The 19,829-nt window shown below is 39.6% G+C and overlaps 1 protein-coding gene across 1 annotated transcript in view; it reads right to left on the reverse strand.

Annotated features, from left to right (window-relative positions):
* Window positions 1-19,829, reverse strand: part of faf1 (Fas (TNFRSF6) associated factor 1) — a 65,259-nt gene that overhangs the window by 11,342 nt on the left and 34,088 nt on the right. The window contains exons 13-17 of the mRNA XM_074669007.1: window positions 15,295-15,449; window positions 8,463-8,599; window positions 8,271-8,359; window positions 4,375-4,455; window positions 3,163-3,240 (exon numbers count right to left, since the gene is read on the reverse strand). Of these exons, the coding sequence (XP_074525108.1) occupies window positions 3,163-3,240; window positions 4,375-4,455; window positions 8,271-8,359; window positions 8,463-8,599; window positions 15,295-15,449 (540 nt within the window). The remainder of the gene's footprint in view (window positions 1-3,162; window positions 3,241-4,374; window positions 4,456-8,270; window positions 8,360-8,462; window positions 8,600-15,294; window positions 15,450-19,829) is intronic.

Below are 19,829 nucleotides of genomic sequence, written 5' to 3' on the forward strand. Positions count from 1 at the left end.
AAGTTCAACAAAAATATATCTCAAGATCCAACCATGAAAACAAGCCACATCTTTGGGATGTAATTTAATTTGAAGTAGATATTCACAAGGAACACTGGCATGGATTATGCAAACAAGTACAAAGAAATTGTTCCAAGAGTCGGGTTGCAGCACTTTGTCCTCCAGTTCATACTGAACCAGAGGACAAAGTGAGAATATTATTACATTTTTTGCACTCTGCTCCCTAAAGCCTGGTGTAGTTTAGAGGGACGCCCAGTCAGTCTTTATCAGTGAGTTAAAACTGTGTGTCTCTGCTGCTGCATAAAGCTCAGTGCCCACTTCAGATAGTCTTGTTTAAAAGCACAGATACGTTTTTAAGAGATTAACTAATATCATCACCACAGTGACATCCGCCTTTTGAGCACAAAGACTGTTGACTGTTGTCCTCCCCAGAAAAAACTAATCAGCTCTCTGCTTCAACCACTCCCTCGAGCTTTCCTCCTCTTTCTGCTCCTGCTCCTCTCCTCCCCTTAACCCCCCCCCCCAGCTTGTTGTTCCTGTTTGGCCAGCCGGGGAGCATATGCTGTGACAACACGCCCTGGCTTTATTTACACACCATAATGCAATTATATTTCATAAGAGTGTACAACAGTAGCTCATTAGCAGCTTCTGGTGTTGGTTGGGCAGGGTAGCACGCGTGCCGCTCCACCATCAGCTCCCTCAGGTATAAGACCTGATGCTGACTGAGTTAAAGGGGCCCCTGGGGAGCAAACCTACAAACACACATACACACAACACAAAGGGTTGTGTGTATGGTGGAGGCCATACAAATGCAGACAGTCAACCGCAGACATAAGCAGAAAAACCCACAGAAGAGAGAGGTAGCGTCCCTAAAGAAACCACAGGACACGCGTCTGGTCGAGCCTCAGGCTCAGGCTGCTCCTCACAAATGAGCAGAAGCATCTCTACCTCCATTAATCTGCCTCTTCATCTACGCTAAGCTAACCACAGAAAGCAAACAGGTGCACCTGACAGCCACACAACTGTCTGCTAAGACCCCCTGAAGGAGGCAAATAGTACAAACAATCTACACGGGCACATGCAACACAAACACAGAGCAGCTCCTCCCCAGTCATCCAAAATCAGAGGGAAAGCACTCCCACTAGCATTGTCCAATCTCTGGTGGCAACTCATGTTTTGGTTGTCTGCTGCATTTTGTCATTTACAGTCCTAGAGCATAAAAACAACTGTAAACAATGAGCAATTACTTTGAGATGAGGACAAGTAAAAACAGATTTAAAGTGATACTCCAGGATGGAACAAGTTGGGTCCTATCACAAGGTTTAGGTCAGAAATTACCCCTACAGCAGTGATTTTGTGATGAGAACTAGAGCCTTATTTAGCAGTGTTTTTGTATGAAAGTAACACGCTGAAAATTCTCTAAATAAAGCGTGAATACAGACCAATATCAGATTTTTTTGGTGGGAGTCCGTTTATTTGTGTTTTTGGTCAAGTAAAATATGGCCCCGTCTGAGTGCAGAGGAAACCAGCAGAGGAGCAGGGAGGGGGTGTTTGGTGCGAGCGCTCTGGGCTTCTGCTGCACAAAAACACTGCTGTAGGGGTAATTTCTGCCCTAAACCTTGTGATAGGACCCAACTTTTTCCATCCCGGAGTATCACTTTAAGAGGTTTCATGAAAAAAAAAAACAGTTCAATAAGAACCAGTTAAATGAATCCAGAAGAAATATTTTTAGCTAGAAATTATTATTTTATGTACAGGAGGACTGAGATGTTCCAATCCTGTCATCACCCTAATGATGCAGATCTTTCTTTGGGAATATGAGGAAAACAGTTTGAAACTTGAAAATTAAGAGTAGCATTTTAAGGTAAACACAGAAAGTTAATATTAATTTATGCAATTGATAAGGAATAAGTGAAGCTGATACCAATTCTGATAATAAACCATGTTTGTAGCATTCATGGAAAGTGTAACATCCAAATAACATTGTTTCGAGCAGCTAGTGAATAAATGTACTTTTTTGTCTTCTAACACTAAGAATATTATTACCAGGTAGAAGGCAAATAATTGAGTCTTTACTCAACGTCTATGTTTTAGTTCAACTGCTGCTCAAACTCATCAGGATGAAAAAACTGACATCCAAATGACAAAACACTGTGAGTTTTACGCTTTTTGATCTTCTACAAAAGCTTCATACTAGTGTTAGAAACACAAGTCTCTGCTGTCCAGTCTCAGCAGCTGTTGTTGGCTCTCATATTTATGAATACCTGGACTGTAGCACAAGCTTGACTCTGTGTGTTAGCTCAGGAGACACCATGGAAACCATTGAGCCTTGGCAAAGAAAATCAATATAATGAGGAAGCACAGGGCCAGAGTGGCTATTGTTGTTTAAAACATACAGGTAAGCACACTGCGTTTGGTTAGTGGACTACAGTGATATAATTATGAAGGCCTGGCCCAGGTCTCTTTTGTTGCTTTTTGTTTAACTTTAGTGACAAATCACCAAAGCAAGCCAGGTCACCCAATCCCTCTGTGCCTCAGGCTCTGTGCTGTTGAGTAAACAACAATCAGCAGGACTACACTGTATTACTATAGATTATATTACAGCATTGGTGTCATCCTTACAGACAATTATTGTTTTTCCTGCCTGCGTGTGTGTGTGTGTGTGTGTGTCTGCCTGTTTGGGTGTGTTTGAACCCTTCACATTCAATAATTGTTTTCAAGTGAACGTGTGTGTTTGCTTAGGTTTGGTGTGTGTATTGCCTCAGTCTATTGTTCAGTTGGGTTTCAATAAGAAGATGTATTCTCTACCAATGTGAAGCAGTAAAACAGAACAATAACTGTGAGGATGTAAGGTGACATTCACTGGGATGGAGCTCACTGTAATTAGGATATTTTATTTGTTCTGAAATGGCTGTATGCCTGTTCCCCACGCTACACACGCCTCACTGACTGGCAGGCTTTACCAAACCACAATCTAATTGACTCATTATTGTGAAGTGAGAGCAAGACAGATGATAAAAATAACGACAACAGCACAATGGCACAGTCATTGCATGCTGGCAAAACATATCACTGCTCAGCCTCACACTGATTAATCTGGAATATTAATTTAAGGTAATTTGCATAATGAGTGTGTTATGTGTGTACGGCTGCTCCTCTCACCTCTTTCTCCTCCTCCTGCTCCTTTCTCATCTGCTCCAGGCGAACCTGCTCAGCCTCCTCTCTCTCCTGGGCTTCTCTCTGAGAAAGAAAGAAAGAAAGACAGAAAGAAAGAAAGAAAGAAAGAAAGAAAGAAAGAAAGAAAGAAAGAAAGAAAGAAAGAAAGAAAGAAAGAAAGAAAGAAAGAAAGAAAGAAAAAAAAAGAACAGAATATCATCAGAATAAAAGTCTAGCAACTAATGTGAAATCCTAAAGATGGTAACCTTTTTTCCAGCATTGTGACACATTACTGTCAACCTTAAAGGTGGAAACTGCATTTTCATCTGGTAAATTATTTAGTCCAATAGATTTTGTGGCTTTGGGGGTTACCGCGCCATGTTCTGTTATCACACCTATGTAAAGTAGCATTAAATTTTGGAAATAGTATTAATAAGTCCTCAAAACTAGTCGCAAATTTTGAGAAATATACAGTTACCTCCGCTAAGGAGGTTATGTTTTTGGTAGAGTTTGTCTGTCAGATTGTCTATATGCGACATAACTCAAAAAGTAACAAACAGATCTTGTTGAAATGTTCAGGAAATGTTCAAAATGGGATAAGGAAGAAGTGACTAAATTTTGGAAGTGATCTGGATCACCGTCTGGATCCAGGACTTTTTTAAAGGATTCATTATCATTGTGAGATAGGACTGTTTTCACCATATGTGTATATAACTATGATAAATGGTCTGATTGCTTTGCAAAACAATACAAGACAAGATTACCATAATTTCTGACAGATGTAAAAGGACGATCCAGATCCTGGAAATATTCTGGATACTCAGATCCAGAATATAAAATATGTACTGGCTCATCATAATTTTCAACACTGTCAGGAAACAAATTATTGTACAAACCTGCAACTAACACCAAATTGTAGCAGACAGTCTGCTGAAAGGGAGTATAACATTAAAGTCGGACTAAAGTGACAATCACATTATGCTTGGCGGAGGTCTGCACTCTCTGAGTGCTTTTCTAGTTATAAGTGAAATTAGCTTTTAATGATTAAAAAAGCAATGTGGCATAATTTCTAGTATAAATTCTTCTGTCTTTGCCAAACTTAAAGTGACATGATGTTCACCTACTGTCAGGTGCCAAACTCTAGTGCACTTATTTCAATAAGCTATTTTTTTTTTTAATTACAAACAGATTATTGCAAAACACTCTGAATTAAAATACCTTTTTGCGGTCAGCCTCTAAAGACACACGGTAGGCCTCGTCCTGTTCTCTTTTTACTGTCTCTCTTGCCTCTCTTTCGTCCTGCGTAAAGAGAGGGAGAAAGAAAGTGGGGCCCATTAAGTAACAACACAATAAAGGACGCACAAAACATCTAAGCTGAGGTGCGGGGTGTGGGTGAGCCAATAAGAACCAAGGAAAAAAAGTAGTATGTCGAGTGTGGTTAGGTGCAAACACCAGGTATGAAAGAGTAGCAACAGAGGGGGAATTCATTGTGACCGGCTGTCATTTAACAGACCCTGAGCTTCTTTTATGTTTCCTCATCTCAGTTTCGCCGTCCCTTTCTCTTTCATTCACTCTGCCGCTCTCTTCCTGTTTGTACAGAGGGACTGGGACAAGCGGCCCTTCTCTTTCTACCTGCTGTGGCTACAAAATGTTTTATAAAGACTGGGACTAAAGACGAGTGTCCATTGTGTTAACGGTGCACAGCCATTAGTTTTCTATTTTGTGAAGGCCCATGCTGTGTGCCAGCCCGGATATGGCAAAGTAAGCTTATTGTGATGATCCGAGGGCTACTGTGCAGCTAAGCAAAAGCACAGTGTGTATTGTTGTATTCATTTGGAAAATGCAAAGGATACATTTGTGCTTTTGGCCCGTATAATGGGTGGACATTGAAAGGAAACTGTAAAAGAATGGTCGAGAGGGACAAAGGCATCAAAAGTGGCGACCGTCAATAGACTGGTTCTGAGTCACGCAAACAAGCAGCTCAGTAATTCATGTTCCAGACCCATTTTTTATGGATATAATACATTTTTGAACGGATCATTTGCCTCAAATAACTTTGTGTGTATGAGTGGCACAATGTGATGTTAATCTTCTATACCTTTGCTACGTATTTCTACTTAAATAACTTTTCCTGTAGGAGGGAAATAAGAGCAGGTTTCCAACAAAGCTTTCAGATTTGGTTAGAAATGGTCAGTAGTTAGAAATGCAAGTTGCCACACACTGTTGGTTAACTCATAGGAAAAATGAAAAACAGTTAAAAAAGTAATATATTTATTTTCTGTTAAAGTTTTGCATAGTTGTCAGCTCAGTCAGTTTAATATTTGCTTTAATCACTACTCCTGAGTTTTTCAGAATTTATTAGAATTTTTTTAGAGTACACAAAGATATACATGTTTGGAGTTGACCAAAACAGAAGACTGGTTGCTTTAAAAGCTTTTCACATGTAATCATTGAGGAATGACCTCAACAAAAATGTTCCCCGTTTCTGGCTTTCACAGACAAACGAAACCAGCAGAGAGTAATCAGCCTGTTACTAACTACACTGAGCAAAAACACAGACAACCATAGGAATGACTGGCCAGTCAGAAAGGTTGGTTGGAGACACAATGTGGCTGTCCAGCTGCTCCTTTTCCAGACAAACACAAAAGTCAGTGTCAGAGAGGAATGTCTCGGCTCGGTGGATGTCTGCAGTCGTGTCTGAGTTTGTCTTCGTAAAGATGAGGTTTAAAAAAAAAAAAAAAAAAGAGAGGGAAGGAGAGAAACCAGCCAGAAGAAAGATGCCTCTGAGCAGCAGAAGACTGGATTAGTCAGTGACAAGGTTGACTTCCCATTTAAAATGGGATTGGTCCTGTCAGATACAGGATATACTGAAATCTTGTGGTTAATAGTTCTGATAATAAATTAACCGAATAGAAAATGATGCTTCCTTTTTACTTATGCTTCATGATGCTGTGTCTTCTAGACTATCTCAAAAAAAGTATTTTTCCCCTGACAGCCAAAAACTTATATGGTTTCTCAGCAGATTTACTTCATTATTCACTATTTATCCTTTACGTCTGAAGACTTTTTTTGCAATGATTCTTAAACTGAACCATATTGTCTTCAGTATAGTACAGATATTTTGTGCTAAGGGTAAAAACACAGGGTAAATGTTATAACTGTGCAATGTGCAGTGCTTCCTAAACAGAAAAATCAACCAGTCCTCGGTGGGTTGTTATGACACCTGTTTATAATTGTGTGTTTTTTAGCCTATATGTGTTTGGCATGATCAACACCAGAGTGTAAAATTTGAACTAGAGATTCTTTAAATGATTTTATTCAAATTCTCCTGTATATTACAATGGCAACAAAACTTAGTTTAACAATAACACTCAGTGAGGTCAATACAGTGTAAGGTAGTGAGTCAAATCAGTCTTGTGTGAAGAGTAAACATAATGTGTCCTCAGTAAAGTATCAGAAGCTATCAAGGCTGTCATCCAAAGTCTGCTCAAATTGTTATTTACTCATCCTGTGATCAGCCAGGTCCTGATTTAAATGTTAATTTAGCTAATCTTAGACTGTTTAATCTCAGCAAAGTTCTTGTACAGCAGCTTGTGTTTAGACAACATTTAAGATTCAGAGTGAGAATCGGGTTTTGTAGAAATACATGCTTATATTGATCTAGGGAAGAAATTAAGAAGAGTATCCTTTTGGTGTCTGTGCTCAAGTACTGAACTTCTCAGGATACTGGAAAATTCAACCAACGGGGTTCAGACTCACCTGACACATTTACATACTCTGAATACCTCTTGTTTCATGTCTTTTTTTGATCTTTCCACTTCCAAGGAGAATAATGAATCCAAACTGAAGCCAAAGCTTTGTAGCCATAGCAACAACAAAAATGGAAAGCTGCCTCTCCAAACCTTGTGACCCACGTGAGGACGCTGAGGCTCCAGGGTGTGTCTGAGACGACAATCATTCCTCAACCAAGGTTCCCATAACTTGAAAATGCTTGAGCGATTACATAATGACATTGTTAAAAAGGCTGTATGGTTGACTGATGATTTAGCTGTTAAATTCCTAATACAATGTGACACCTGTCATCTATAGATACAGTAGTCAAAAAATGAGGCACGACAATGTTAGAGAGACAAGTGTGAGAATAAGAGAGACTGTGACAGGATTTCACAGCTGTTGCTGTAAACATAGGGAGTCAAATATAATCTGTCTAAAATACATTAGTCTTAAAATACACAAATATACAAATATTTTATATAGCACACTTGGCAGCCTAAAAAGTCAGTGTCTCTTAAAAACCTCCCAGACCACAAGTTATTCAAAGTAAAAAGAGGACAAAGCTGGGAAGGGTTCATCCAATGCCAGTTTGCTGAAAACCTGTCTGGACAAAAACAAAATTTGTTGTGTTCACACTCCTGTTTGATGTCTCTGAGTAAACATTCAAGGAAGAGTTGAAGAGGGTCAGGTGAAAAGTCTTTAACAGTCCTACTGTCCCAGATTCCTGCCCATTACATGAAAGACTTCCACTTCACTCTCTTTTTGTATGGGTCGTATCCTTCAATGGTGTTTGTCTACATTCTATTGGAGTCAAAGAGCGAGCCGCCAGACACAGAGCTGCACAGCATTACCCACAAACTGCAATGAATGGGAGACAAGTCTGAGTCCTTCAGCTATTCAAAAACTGTAGATGGACTACCAAAGAAGCACTAAAGAGGATGAGGTGAAATGCTAAGTGTTCTCTCTTTATGCCACAGTGTAAGAATGCAGAATGTCAAAGAAGTTGTCTGTAGATCGAGGTTAGATCTTAGAAATAAAGACTACAATGGTTTGAGTCAAAGTTTAGATTCTTAATGGGGGAGCTAAGGAAAGATGGATCCAGAAGGAAGTACAACCAAGGGTAATAAACCAAATTTAAAGTGTAGTTCAACCAAAGCAAGCCATCAAAATACAGGCAGAACACCAACTCCACCAGCAGACACAAGAAACAGACAAAATATTGTTGATTTAGGCACACCTCTTTGCCTAATCCAAGGGCTGCTATGGCTATGTTATACTTTATATATATAAATTTGTGTTTCTATGCAGTCAAAGGCATTATGATCATTCTCAGACCTTACCTCATCTTTGATGTCCTCTTGCTGTTGTGCTGTAAAGATTTCCATTGCGCCCATTAACCTCATCATCAGCTCATCCACTGTTGTATTGCCTGAATGTATCAAGAAAAATCATGATCAAAATGAACATGAGGTGGTGTAACATTTCTTTCCAGCAACTACAGAAAAAGTGTTCTGAAAACATGAAGGAATAACCTTGAATAACATTAAGAACTTCGTTGGATGTGCGTTTTCCCATGACTATAAGGAGAAGAGGGAACTGGTCTGTCTTGTAAGTCCGAATAGTCTGTGTCACCACACTTCCAAAGTGCCTCGTACACATGGTGAGTAGTCTGGAAGACAAAGACATAATGAAATGAGAATCATCTTTCAGATCTGTTTAATTCAGAGTAAATATTTTCTTGAAACAAACAACATATTTCAGAGCTTCTAACTAAAGGTATACACCACAAAGCACACACATAAGTAGAGATTGAACATAACACACACATGGGAGACATACATAGGAGAGAAATACACACAACTCGTGGCATTAAGGACTTTAAAACCAATTCTGCATTTTCTTATTCCATCAGAGTGACATGCTATCTCAATTGGAAGCACAGATGAATTAGTATTCCTCACCAGACACCCAGAATTGATAGGGCAGGAGAGGATTTCTTATTCCATTACAAAGACAGAACTTTTTAAATTAACATTTCAGAGAGGGAAAAGGGTAGCAGGCAGCCGGGGCCCCACCAAGCTCCCTGTAAATGTCATAATATTAATGAATTGCTATAGACTGAATGCAAATATAGATTAGCTTTTTCTTCTGCCTTTTAATAAGATCTACTTTAATAACTGCCCGGTAAAATAGAGAAGTGATGGAATGGATGGAGGGACAGCAGGTCAGAGGAAGAAGACTGAAGGAAGGCACGTTGTCTGTGAGGGGGTGTAACTCATTAAAACATAAAGCCAAAGCTGAGCCAGCTACTTGCAGTCTTCTAAAACTGTGCAGGGGAATACTTGAAGTCATTGTGGCACTTTTTTAAGCAATAAGCAGAACAGAATGTGAAAAAGTGGATGACAGAATGATATACAGCTTCATATTTAGGAAGCAACAACACCTGAATGTAGAGAAAACCTCATTTTAAAATGTTTTGGGAAATAACTCTGGCTGAACTTTACTAAATGTTGAACTCTGAGTGACCTTCATCTTGAAGTAAAGAAGTTGGGTACCCTAAATCCTGCTGATCATTCTGTCCTGATATTTGTCCCTGTTCAGACCTCAACCTGGGCAGAGCATAACAATAGCTCACAGGGAAACTCTAACCTGTAATGAAAGGCAAGGGAACAATGGACACTAACTTGAAGGGTAACCCAATCTTAAAGCTTCTATCCACAGGACAACCTGCTTTGGTTTCAACCTCAAGCCTAAGAAAGTCAGAGGGTCCAACAAAGTAAAAGCCATCATCTAGATAGAAAAACCTAAACTTCTGTGCTCACTGGGACTAAGAAAGACAGAACAGAGTAACCTGGGTATGAAGCCCCAGAAAACGACAAGTACGGACACAGCACTGGAGTCAGGAGGAAGTCAAACCACTGCGGGAACTGAGGTGAACAGTTCAGCACAGTCTCATCCAGCCATAACATAACATGATGAAGAATGTAGTCTTGACTGTACCAGACCTGGCCATCCTTTAGGGCTAACTCAGAGGAAACACCTGCTTCAGACGTATAGCTAATGTGGGTTTGAGGCTCTGCTCGGATGGTTAATGTGATTGGCAGCTTCTAATTTGTCACCAATCCCATCTCCATTTCTCACTGCACATCCAGACAGCTAAAATAGTTAATGTTTCTCTGGACTGTCACGTCACATTTCTTCACATCAAAGTGGTGCGTGAAGATTTAAGTAGACTGGTTTGACCTGACATGTGCTTCGCTGAGCACCTGATGAGTCAGGTTAGAACAGTAGCACTGCAGGGAATGTTTTTGCCAGCCACCTGTACAGGAGCGTGTATGGGAACCGGATGCTGTGATAGCTCACTGTGTCATACACACTTTGTTTCAGAGCTAACACGGACATGTTTTGATTTGAAAATGACATTTTGTTCTCCCTTGCAGCCAGTCATGTTTTCACATAGAAGGATGTCAAAAGAAGAAGTCGAGTGTAAGAAGGGAGTTTGTGCATTTGTTTGTCCTTGCCGTGAGAAGTTTAGACCTGAAACATGAACCCCCGTACTGGTGGGTAAAGGGATGATGATGATATAAAGGTGCTAAAATTTTGTATCAAGCCTGTTTATGCAATGCTGATTAATATGGTAAACATTTGTGAAGTGTGATGTATATTGTGAGATACAAACTAAATGTTACAAATAAGTACATATCAAAAGATGCAAACTAGCTATAATTCATAGTCTGTTGTGTTTAATATTTTGCACAAGACCTGGGTTTGCAACATGTCCCCCCTTAAATCCTATAGAGGGAGTATCAGTCTACGTCATCATAAAGATGCGTACGCATCTCGACAACAGAAGCAGCATTTGGCTCCATTCATTCAGAAGAGTTAGTGTTTTTTAAACACTAAATTCAACCTGTTAGAAGAATCAAAATGTACATTTTTTCTGTGGACAGCTGTCAAAAAAAATACTACACAACAGAGGCAACTTCTGTCAAGTTCTGACCGTTACAGCGCAACCGGTGTTTCAACGTTAATAGCGACCATGCTAACTGGTGACTTTCAGCCAACGGCAGCCGTGATTAAAGGCCGAAAGTCACTAGTTAACAGGGTCACACTTTACACTGAAACACCAGCGACGTCTGCGTGTGTGTGTAATTAAATGTGTATTCTTTATCCAACCTCAGTTAACCAGGTTTGACTGCAAACAAGCAATAATAACTGCTGATACTCAAAATACAGATTTGACTTCACTTATTTAATGAAAAAGTTGGTTTGGGGCTGAGGTTCTGACCAAACATGGACTCAATATGGACAGTAAATAATGAGTGAACCTATACATTATGATGAACAGAAACAGATTTTATGACCAAAGTAAAATTAGAGAATATTATGAATCAATGTTTACATCCTGGTCTGTCACAGTCTGATAAGTGTCCGCGGATAATACAGTCATGAGCATCGAGTGAGAGTTGTTTCCTCTCTGGGTACACGCTAGGTTTCTCTGCTAAATCGTCTGTCCACCTAATATCTGTCCACTTGCTGATCTCTTCTGTCCACTCACTGCCACAAACCTGGGAGCATTTTGCCATCCGTCAAAGTGATGACATTAAGTTAAAACTGTGTTTTTTGGTGGTTACCTCCTCCACATCAGTTGACAAACCATTATACTCCACAGTGCTTCTGCACCCAAGTTGCGCACACATCCGCCGTCATTGATAAACGAATAATCCCTCTATATTAAACTAAGACGCAGGGTTTTTCACACAGGAGGTGTGGCCTCCATCCACTACAAATAATTTACACTTGCTGAGAAAATAAGCACTGCTGTTTTTTATACTAGTTGTTACAGTAACAATAAAAATGAAATATCACATAGAAATTCATATTGTGCAGCTCTGCTGTGTATACAAAATCATTTGCGAGAAATCAAGTATTTTAGTTCACTTTTTAGGAGCCCCTCTACATGCATGGTCGCATTCAGAATGTGTAATAGATTTGGAAAAGCAAGACACACATAAGGACATAGAATGTTCCTCTTTTAGTGTGTTTATCTAGTTTCAATATTTGCCATGTGCAATGACAGTACAGTGCCAGTATGATATATCAGATTCATTTCCCATGGGCGACAATTACACTGGCATCCAATCATGAGGCTGCGTTTATGCATAATTAATCATTTAACTGGGAGGCCTGTGAGAATACAGAGCCAAGCAATATGCACATTCCAACACCAGCAGGTTCATCACACACAAATACACAATCAGGATACTTTTCTAACAGCCTGTGTGACTGCTGCCAATCAACAGTCACTCTGGATCAGCCAGAGAGCGTGAGAATGCGGAGAAACCATGTAAGTGTGAGTGAGCGGGTGTGCACATGTGCATGCATGCGTTAGCAGTGAAGCTGTGACTAGCTGTGCGAGATGAAAAGCTCCAGATGTTGCCTGCTTTTTAAATGTGCAATAAAAAGGCTCAGCTGGGGCAAAAAGCAAAGGAGGCCGATGAAGAGAAAGGAAAGTGGAATGAAGGAAGGAGGGTATTTCCTTAAAAGAAATAATGGAGGGCTGAGGTCAGAGTGTGAGACTTTCTTTAATGGCTGCTACCAGAGGGCAGGCTTAACTCTGGATGTTGTGGGGAGAGGGAGAGAGTCCATGTAGGGGGATAAAGAGGAGGAAAATTAAGTAAGATGGCAGCATCAGAGAGGTGAAGAGTGAATATGAAAAAGATGCAGCAGAAAGGTGAAAGGAAGACAGAGAAATATGAGATTTCCCAGAGCACCATGATAATGAGCAAACCTAATCTAGCCTTCAGCTGTCCACTTTAATGTCCTCTCCTTAGCACAACCATCAGTATGAAAAAACTCTTACTTTACCTGTAACACCATCAGAAATTTCAGAGTATTTTTTTTTTCAAATCAATATCTGTATCTTTTAAGATATTCAAAAAAATTAAAGATAAGGCTTGTAACTGAGTCAGGCAACCTGTGTAATGAACAGGTGTCACATGGACCAGCCGTTAATTGACACATTGTACTGGCACTTAGAATATTATGAAGAGATAGAGATGTTTGCACTCCGAGGGAGTCTTTCGTCTCCCACTGACCCTCTTTTCAGACAGCTTAGTCAAGATTGCCCAATCAGGGGCCTCACCATGCAAACACAACGCCTTTTGTTAGCATGCAACCTCAGAAATTCAAAAAGAGAATGAAGTAGAGGAGAGAGCGCACAGACAGAGATACAGGGTGTGAGTGAAAGTTGAATGCCAGCAATTAAGGACATGTGCACGCTGGAGCAAAAAGATTTGGAGAGTCTCTTTATGTTTTGACTAAAGCTCTGTCCACACATTTCAGGTTGTTTTCAAAAAACTGTCCATGCTTAAATGGCAAAACAACTATCTTTAGTCCTTGCTCGGGTGAGTTATGGGATGATGATAGATGAAAAAGGATTAGTATGGGTTGTTAACAAGCTAAAAAAAAATAGCATATTGACAAAATTCAGTATTTTCATGTATTATTAAGGTGTTCCAGGTAAGTTTGACAAAACCACTAAACAAAATTTTTTTGTTGTTTTGTAAAGGCAAAGACATAATCTCACTCTTTTAAAAGATAATCTTACACTTATTAACTCTTGTTTACCATTTGAACAAATTTGAGATAAATAATTTCAGATTTTGGTTAAAATTTTGTTTAAAATGCAAGGCCGTGTCAAATATGAATCATGCAGAATAAAACATTGATCATAAAGAGAGGTGACTGAAGTACTACACTTGTTAAAGCCTGCTTGGTTAATACTCTGTTTAATTATGAAGAAGCTTGAGCTCGGTCTTAGTTGTTGCTACTCTTTTTTTTTGTTTTTTTTTTTTAATGACACTACTTTCTACCAGCTTTGAGCATATTATTATATTACTGTAAGAATGACATTGCTTTAAATCCTTGTAGGAAGTGAAATTGATGCACCATCTTCCAAGATATTTATCATTGGACTTTTTAGTGACAAACTGAGTGCTGCCACAGAAACAGCATGAAGTGAATAGACTGATGTATTGACTTAAAAAGCTAGTTGTTGTTTGAATAAGAATGAGCGTATTGTGCCTGAGTTGTTCTGTTGGTTACCTTTTCAAAAAATGTTGGGCTTTGAATTTAATAACAAAGTCTCATCTTAATTTTCTTGTTTAATGTCTTTTGTATTAATCTGTTTTTTTTTTTGGTATTCAGTTTTTTTTACAAAGTATATTTTTTTAAGCACAGTAATTCTCTCGTTTGCAATTATCAGCACCTTGCAAAATAATCTTTCAAATATGCATGAAAAGAAAAGCGATAAAAGCATCTCATGAATCTGCCATAAAAACAATATATATTTTTGCATCATCCCCAACCCCAAGTTCTTGCAGACATTGAATTTTAGATATGAAAAATAACTAGATTACAAAATTAGGCAAAGGAAATAACACTTGAGCAGGACAGAATAAGTCTCCTGGACAGGATCTTCTGTCCCTCTTCAGATGCCTCTGCACACAATCAAGTGCTCTCCTACTGAAACACATTCAATATCCTCTTTATGAGATACAACTGACTATGCAAACAGTCCACTCCAGCATAAATAAAACATTAGGATTAAGCATGCAGTCAGCATGTGGAGCCTCAGTTATTGCTCTGCTTAACTTTACACCGAGCAATTCAAGAATAAACAGAGCGTAATTCCAAGAGGTGCAAGTCCGAAGTATGTTTTTTTCTTAGGTTTAGACAACTTTTGTTGCCTTTATTGGGAGGACAGGACAGAGTCAGGAACAGGGGTGAGAAAGTGGGGAAAGACAAAACAGCAAATGACAGAGGGTGGAAGTTGATCCTGGGGCTGTCACGTCGAAAACTCCATCTGCTAACCATGAGGTGCACAATTTAACCGCGAAGCCAAACTGGAATTTCCAATACTACCAGTAAGTTTACTTGTATGTTTTCAATCAAAAAAATGATCTGATGACTTGATAGACTTAAATTTTTAAACCTTTTCATTCCTGGAATACAAAGTAAATAAAGTTGGTTTATTGGAGGTGGATATACACGAGTAATTTAAAGAAAACCAACATACAAAACTGTATTCCTTTAGTGTCCAACCTGCAAGCATGTATATGTCAGAACTAGCATTTTTTCTCTTCAGTCTCATGCTGTGGCTCAGAGTTATTCATTTAAAGTGTTCAAATATGACGTGTTTTTGAACAAAAAAGGTATACCAAACTTATTTTCTATTTATTCCTCCCACATCTCCAAAAGTGATTAAGGAAAAAAAGACAACATGAAAACAAAAAACCCTGCGGCTCTTTGACCAGAGCATCCCCTGAAAATACTCAAAAAGCCATCTGGTGCACACCCTACCTGGCTTTATTGGCTTCTTTAGTGACATCCCAGGCCCACGTAATGAAATTCTGGCTCAGGTAGGAGACGATAGAGTCAGCACACATCATTTGGGAGCAGAAGACGTTGCTGAGGACGCTGTCGTCGTTGTGGAGGTAGATGGCCAGCAGCTTTCTCTGTCAGAGGTGGAGGGAAAAAAGGGAAAGGTGTTAGCAAAAATGTATCTCTGGTTTCCTGTGTGTCCCCTCAAAAAAGACAGATGCATTTTTTCTTTTTAATTCAGAGTGGTTTTAGTATTGAAATAAGTAAAACATTACGGCCTGGTTGGCACTTAGTAAATCCATACAAAAATTTTAATAAGTTTCAGTATGAAGGAGACAACAAACAGAACAAAAAGGCTTTTTTGCCGGTCTGTTGTGTGCCATGTGAGGATGTCCCATCACTGGGGAGAAATTTCCACAACACATGACCATAAAATGACATGAGAGACCACTGGGTACAGATCCGGCATGACTTCCACCGACCACAGCAAGGCCACAACTGGCAAAAAAGCAAATACCACGCAAAATCAAATGGGGAGCGGTGTAAATAAAACTTCTCTTGGAGGCGACGGAGATATGGAGAAAACAAAACAGACAAATCACTCTATTTATTTTACACCAAATGCCAGCAGCCTGTTCAGGTTAGTAGCGGCAGGGCCAGACAATATTGACGAAGCTCCAAATCCGAGGATATTGACACCATCATATAAGCCTGGTAGATTCTCCCTACTGACAATCTAATTAAAAAACAAACACACCCACAAACATAAAAGGTTCCAGGGGACAATGTTGGAAATAATGCTCTCTAAATTACATGTCACTTCTCTTGCTATAAAAGAACAAATAAGAAAAAACTCTCTCAGTCTCCGCTTAGTGCATTTTTAACCATGGCTGTGAGGGGGGAGTCAAGAGGTCTGTTTCTCAGGAGCCGTAATCTAGGCTACGTACGCCAAAAAGCAAAAAATCTACACAGGGCGTAAAACGTGAGGAGATGTGAAAGAAGAAGTTGTGCTATACTGTGGCCTGTGCAGAATGGGAATGGGTGAGCACTGCTGTGTTTGCTCAACGATTAGTGCTTTAGAATAATCTCCAGGGCTCCTAGAGAGAAGGAGCTGGGGACTCATTCATTGGGTCGATTCAACGGCCTGAAAAGATTAAACACTCATGCTGAGAAGACAAGCAAATTCAGTCTTGAGAGAGGAATGAGTGTGGAGGGGAGGGAGAGTTTAACATCAGAAAAAAAAAACAACCTGATACACACTCAAACACTGACGGCCCAACACACATGCGCAGACACACAAACTTAACTTTGAGGTACCCACAAGTAAGGGAGTCCCACACATGCATGCTCAATTAGAGCAAGTGTAAAGACTAATCAAAGTGGGTATTTTGGCCAACTGAACTCCTTCATCTTAGTTTAACTGTCCGTAGCCCTCTGTTCCCTCTCTGCTTTCAAGTCAGCTCTTTTGTGTTGCTCGTCTTAGCAGGGAGGAGAAAATCCCTCCGCTCAGCTAAATTACTAGGTCCAACCTGGGCTAGATAGTGACCCTACAGCCCTTTTCACACCTGTTCACCTAAATCTGAGCATGCTTTGTGCACCAGTGTGTGACAGAGTGTATGCAGTAGCACAGTGTTTGCGCACTGGCTCTGATCTCTTGATGCAGTTAAAGTTACTCTCATTAAAGGTGTAGATTTGGCACAGGGTGAATAATTGCTATGTCAAATAAAATTATCATTCTTTACCAAGCTACAAAAATCAGACTCTATAAATACAAAAATGAAAACATTAAAAACTTGGATGACACAACTGCAATTTCATAGTGGAGACAAAACTTGTAGAGCTCTTCTTGTGACTGGCTACAGCTTAGTACATAAGATCTACATGTGTATATACACATATCAAACTGAACATGGATCAAACTAGAAAAACAAACATTATTGCCCTTCATAACATGTGTTCTTTCAACCTCCACAATCTGCTTGTAACAGGGTGGGAGAAAAAATTGATGTATGGTGGTATTGGGATTTTTGGTTTACTGTTTTGTTTTTTTTCTTTTCAAAAATCTTTTTTCATTTTAGTCTTTGCTCGTATGCTGGATTTGGAAAAGTTGAGATGTCAGATCCCCTGAATAAATCTGAAAAACAAACACGTCACATGCATTTTTTTTTTTGGGAAGTATGGCACCTGATATAGTCTGTAGACATTCACCATTCAACTTTTTCGCTTGGTCTGGTGTTAAAAGGAAACTAAAAATCAGAACTATCTACTACTGTTAGCGATTAAAATCAAAACGACACCACACAAAACTGTAACAGAATCTAATTGTGAAAAAGGAAAATAGTCTCAGCTTGACTTAATGGACTTATGTGATGCGAGAGGTAACCTCGGCTGGCTAGCTGTTGTCTAGTCAAGATATATTCTTTAACTTTGAAAAATAGCTGGAGAAAATCAAAAAGAAGTAGCAGGCTTGTATTTAGGGATGGGTACCAAATTAGGTACTTTTATGGGTACCAACCTAATTCTGCCCGATGTACCGAGTAACGATTCACATATAACCAAAAGGTACCATGTTTAGGTACCTGAACTGGACATGCAGATCGGTCAGCCGATCGATCAGTGCCAATTTCCTTGATTTTGGGGGATCAGTGATCATCCCATCCTTACACATGAAACAGATCTTATATACCTCTGGAAAGGTCTGACAGCCAGCCATTGTCGCTTTTTTCCTCTGAGACCTAAAACTCAGGTTGTTTATTGGTTGTTTAAGGAAAAACATAAAGATTTTCTTATTTCACAGGTATTGTTCAATGATTTTGAATAAAATAAGATTGGAACATTGAGTTATAAAAAATCAAAATTTGGTATCGGCAGGTCAGGTTTTTTCAAAGATTGATGATCAGCCTGAAAATTGTGATTGGTGCACCCCTAACCTGAACGCATCCAGGGAGTGGATGTGTTAGCAAGGTTATATGTTGAAGAATAAATATGTTAAATTGAAAAACTTTAAGATTTTATTATTAAAAATTGATATTTACTACCATAAAACAGTACTTAAAATTGGTACCGTTGAGAACCGATATCACTTGCCAGGTACAGGGCATTGGTACCGTATCATTTCAAATGTGAAAGGTAGCCATCCCTACTTGTGTTACACTTTTTTCTGACTAACAATTTTTAGCTAAAATCACAGACCTGCCCTCTGTCCAAGTTATTCGTATTAGCTCAAGGAGAGGCTTTTCATCACAAGTACAGTGTGTAACCGAGGGGTCAGAGCATGAGATACTGATAAACACTGACAGGTACTGAGTGGGGAACAGACGGAGAGGTCCAGATAATGACGGCTTCACAGATGTCAGACTCCGTCTGAAAAAGCAAACAACTCAAAATGAAGAGCTCGAGTGACTGATCTAATGACCGTAATCACTAGTGAGAAAACACATTGAAGACCTAAGACCAACCACACAGGATGCTTGTTAGAAAGCAAGTTTATCACATAGACACAAATAAAAAGGTGCATATTCTTCCTTAAAAAGAGCTCAAAATAAGTAACAGCTTTCTTTTCTATGCTCAGACTTTTTGGCCATAAAGTTTCTGATCATTTATCTAAAACTCCCATCTCTGTTAAAACATAGAAACCTGTAGGATACCTCACTGTACCCTGCGTAAAAAAAACGTCAGTGTACATTCTGCATTAAATTCTCCTAAAAACTCCCAATCCATCTATTCATGCTTGCGAGTAAACTCTTCAGGTGCAGTAAATAAACCATGACTGAGATTTGCTGGTGATACACATCCCTAGATTTGATAGATCTGCATATACCTTCATGCCATACAGCGTCCAGATTCACCAGTGCTCTTTCTCTTGACTCTGCAAGGCTAAAGCCAGGTTTTAAAGCAGATACTTGGCAGTGATAAATCTCTGAACTACCCTCTCCAGCAAGGCTATGAATTTTGATGTGTCTTTGTGTGTGGCAGACAGGAGAGAGGCGCGGAGAGCGTAGGAGAGCGTAGGAGAGCGGGGTTAGAGTGATTAACCACTGCGTTGATGGGGATTTAGTGAGGATCGTGGTTAGTGATGGGTGGCCTATCTCTCTGTGCGCTCTTACTAACCACTGATCCCCAAGAGGGTTCAGCTCAGCTCAGCTCAGCTCTGCAGCCCAAAGCATTTTCATTAAGGATGGATTGAGTCTATCTCAACAGTCCCTCAACACACACCTCAGAAACACTTCATCAAATGTAGTGTTTTGCTTAGTGATTAGCCTCTCCCAGGCTTTCAGAGAGTGAGACTGATTCCTCTGTTTATAAACCCGCTGAGTAGTCCCCGTCAGTCGCATCAGCCCTGTTCTAATATCCCCTTAATGAAGTAGGCCCTTTCTACCAGGAGGACACAAAAACGAGATTTATTTTCAAACTGAAGCAAAGGGCAAATCACAGCACGGCTGGGTAGATGGAAGAGGAGGCTGAGTAATCGTGCACATATGCTACTGTGTAATGAAACCGTCAAAAGCAGCATG

This window comes from Halichoeres trimaculatus, unplaced genomic scaffold (genome assembly GCF_033239565.1).
Source record: "Halichoeres trimaculatus isolate MK-OKI-2021-1 unplaced genomic scaffold, fHalTri1.1 fHalTri1_scaffold_4, whole genome shotgun sequence".
Lineage (NCBI taxonomy): Eukaryota > Metazoa > Chordata > Actinopteri > Labriformes > Labridae > Halichoeres > Halichoeres trimaculatus.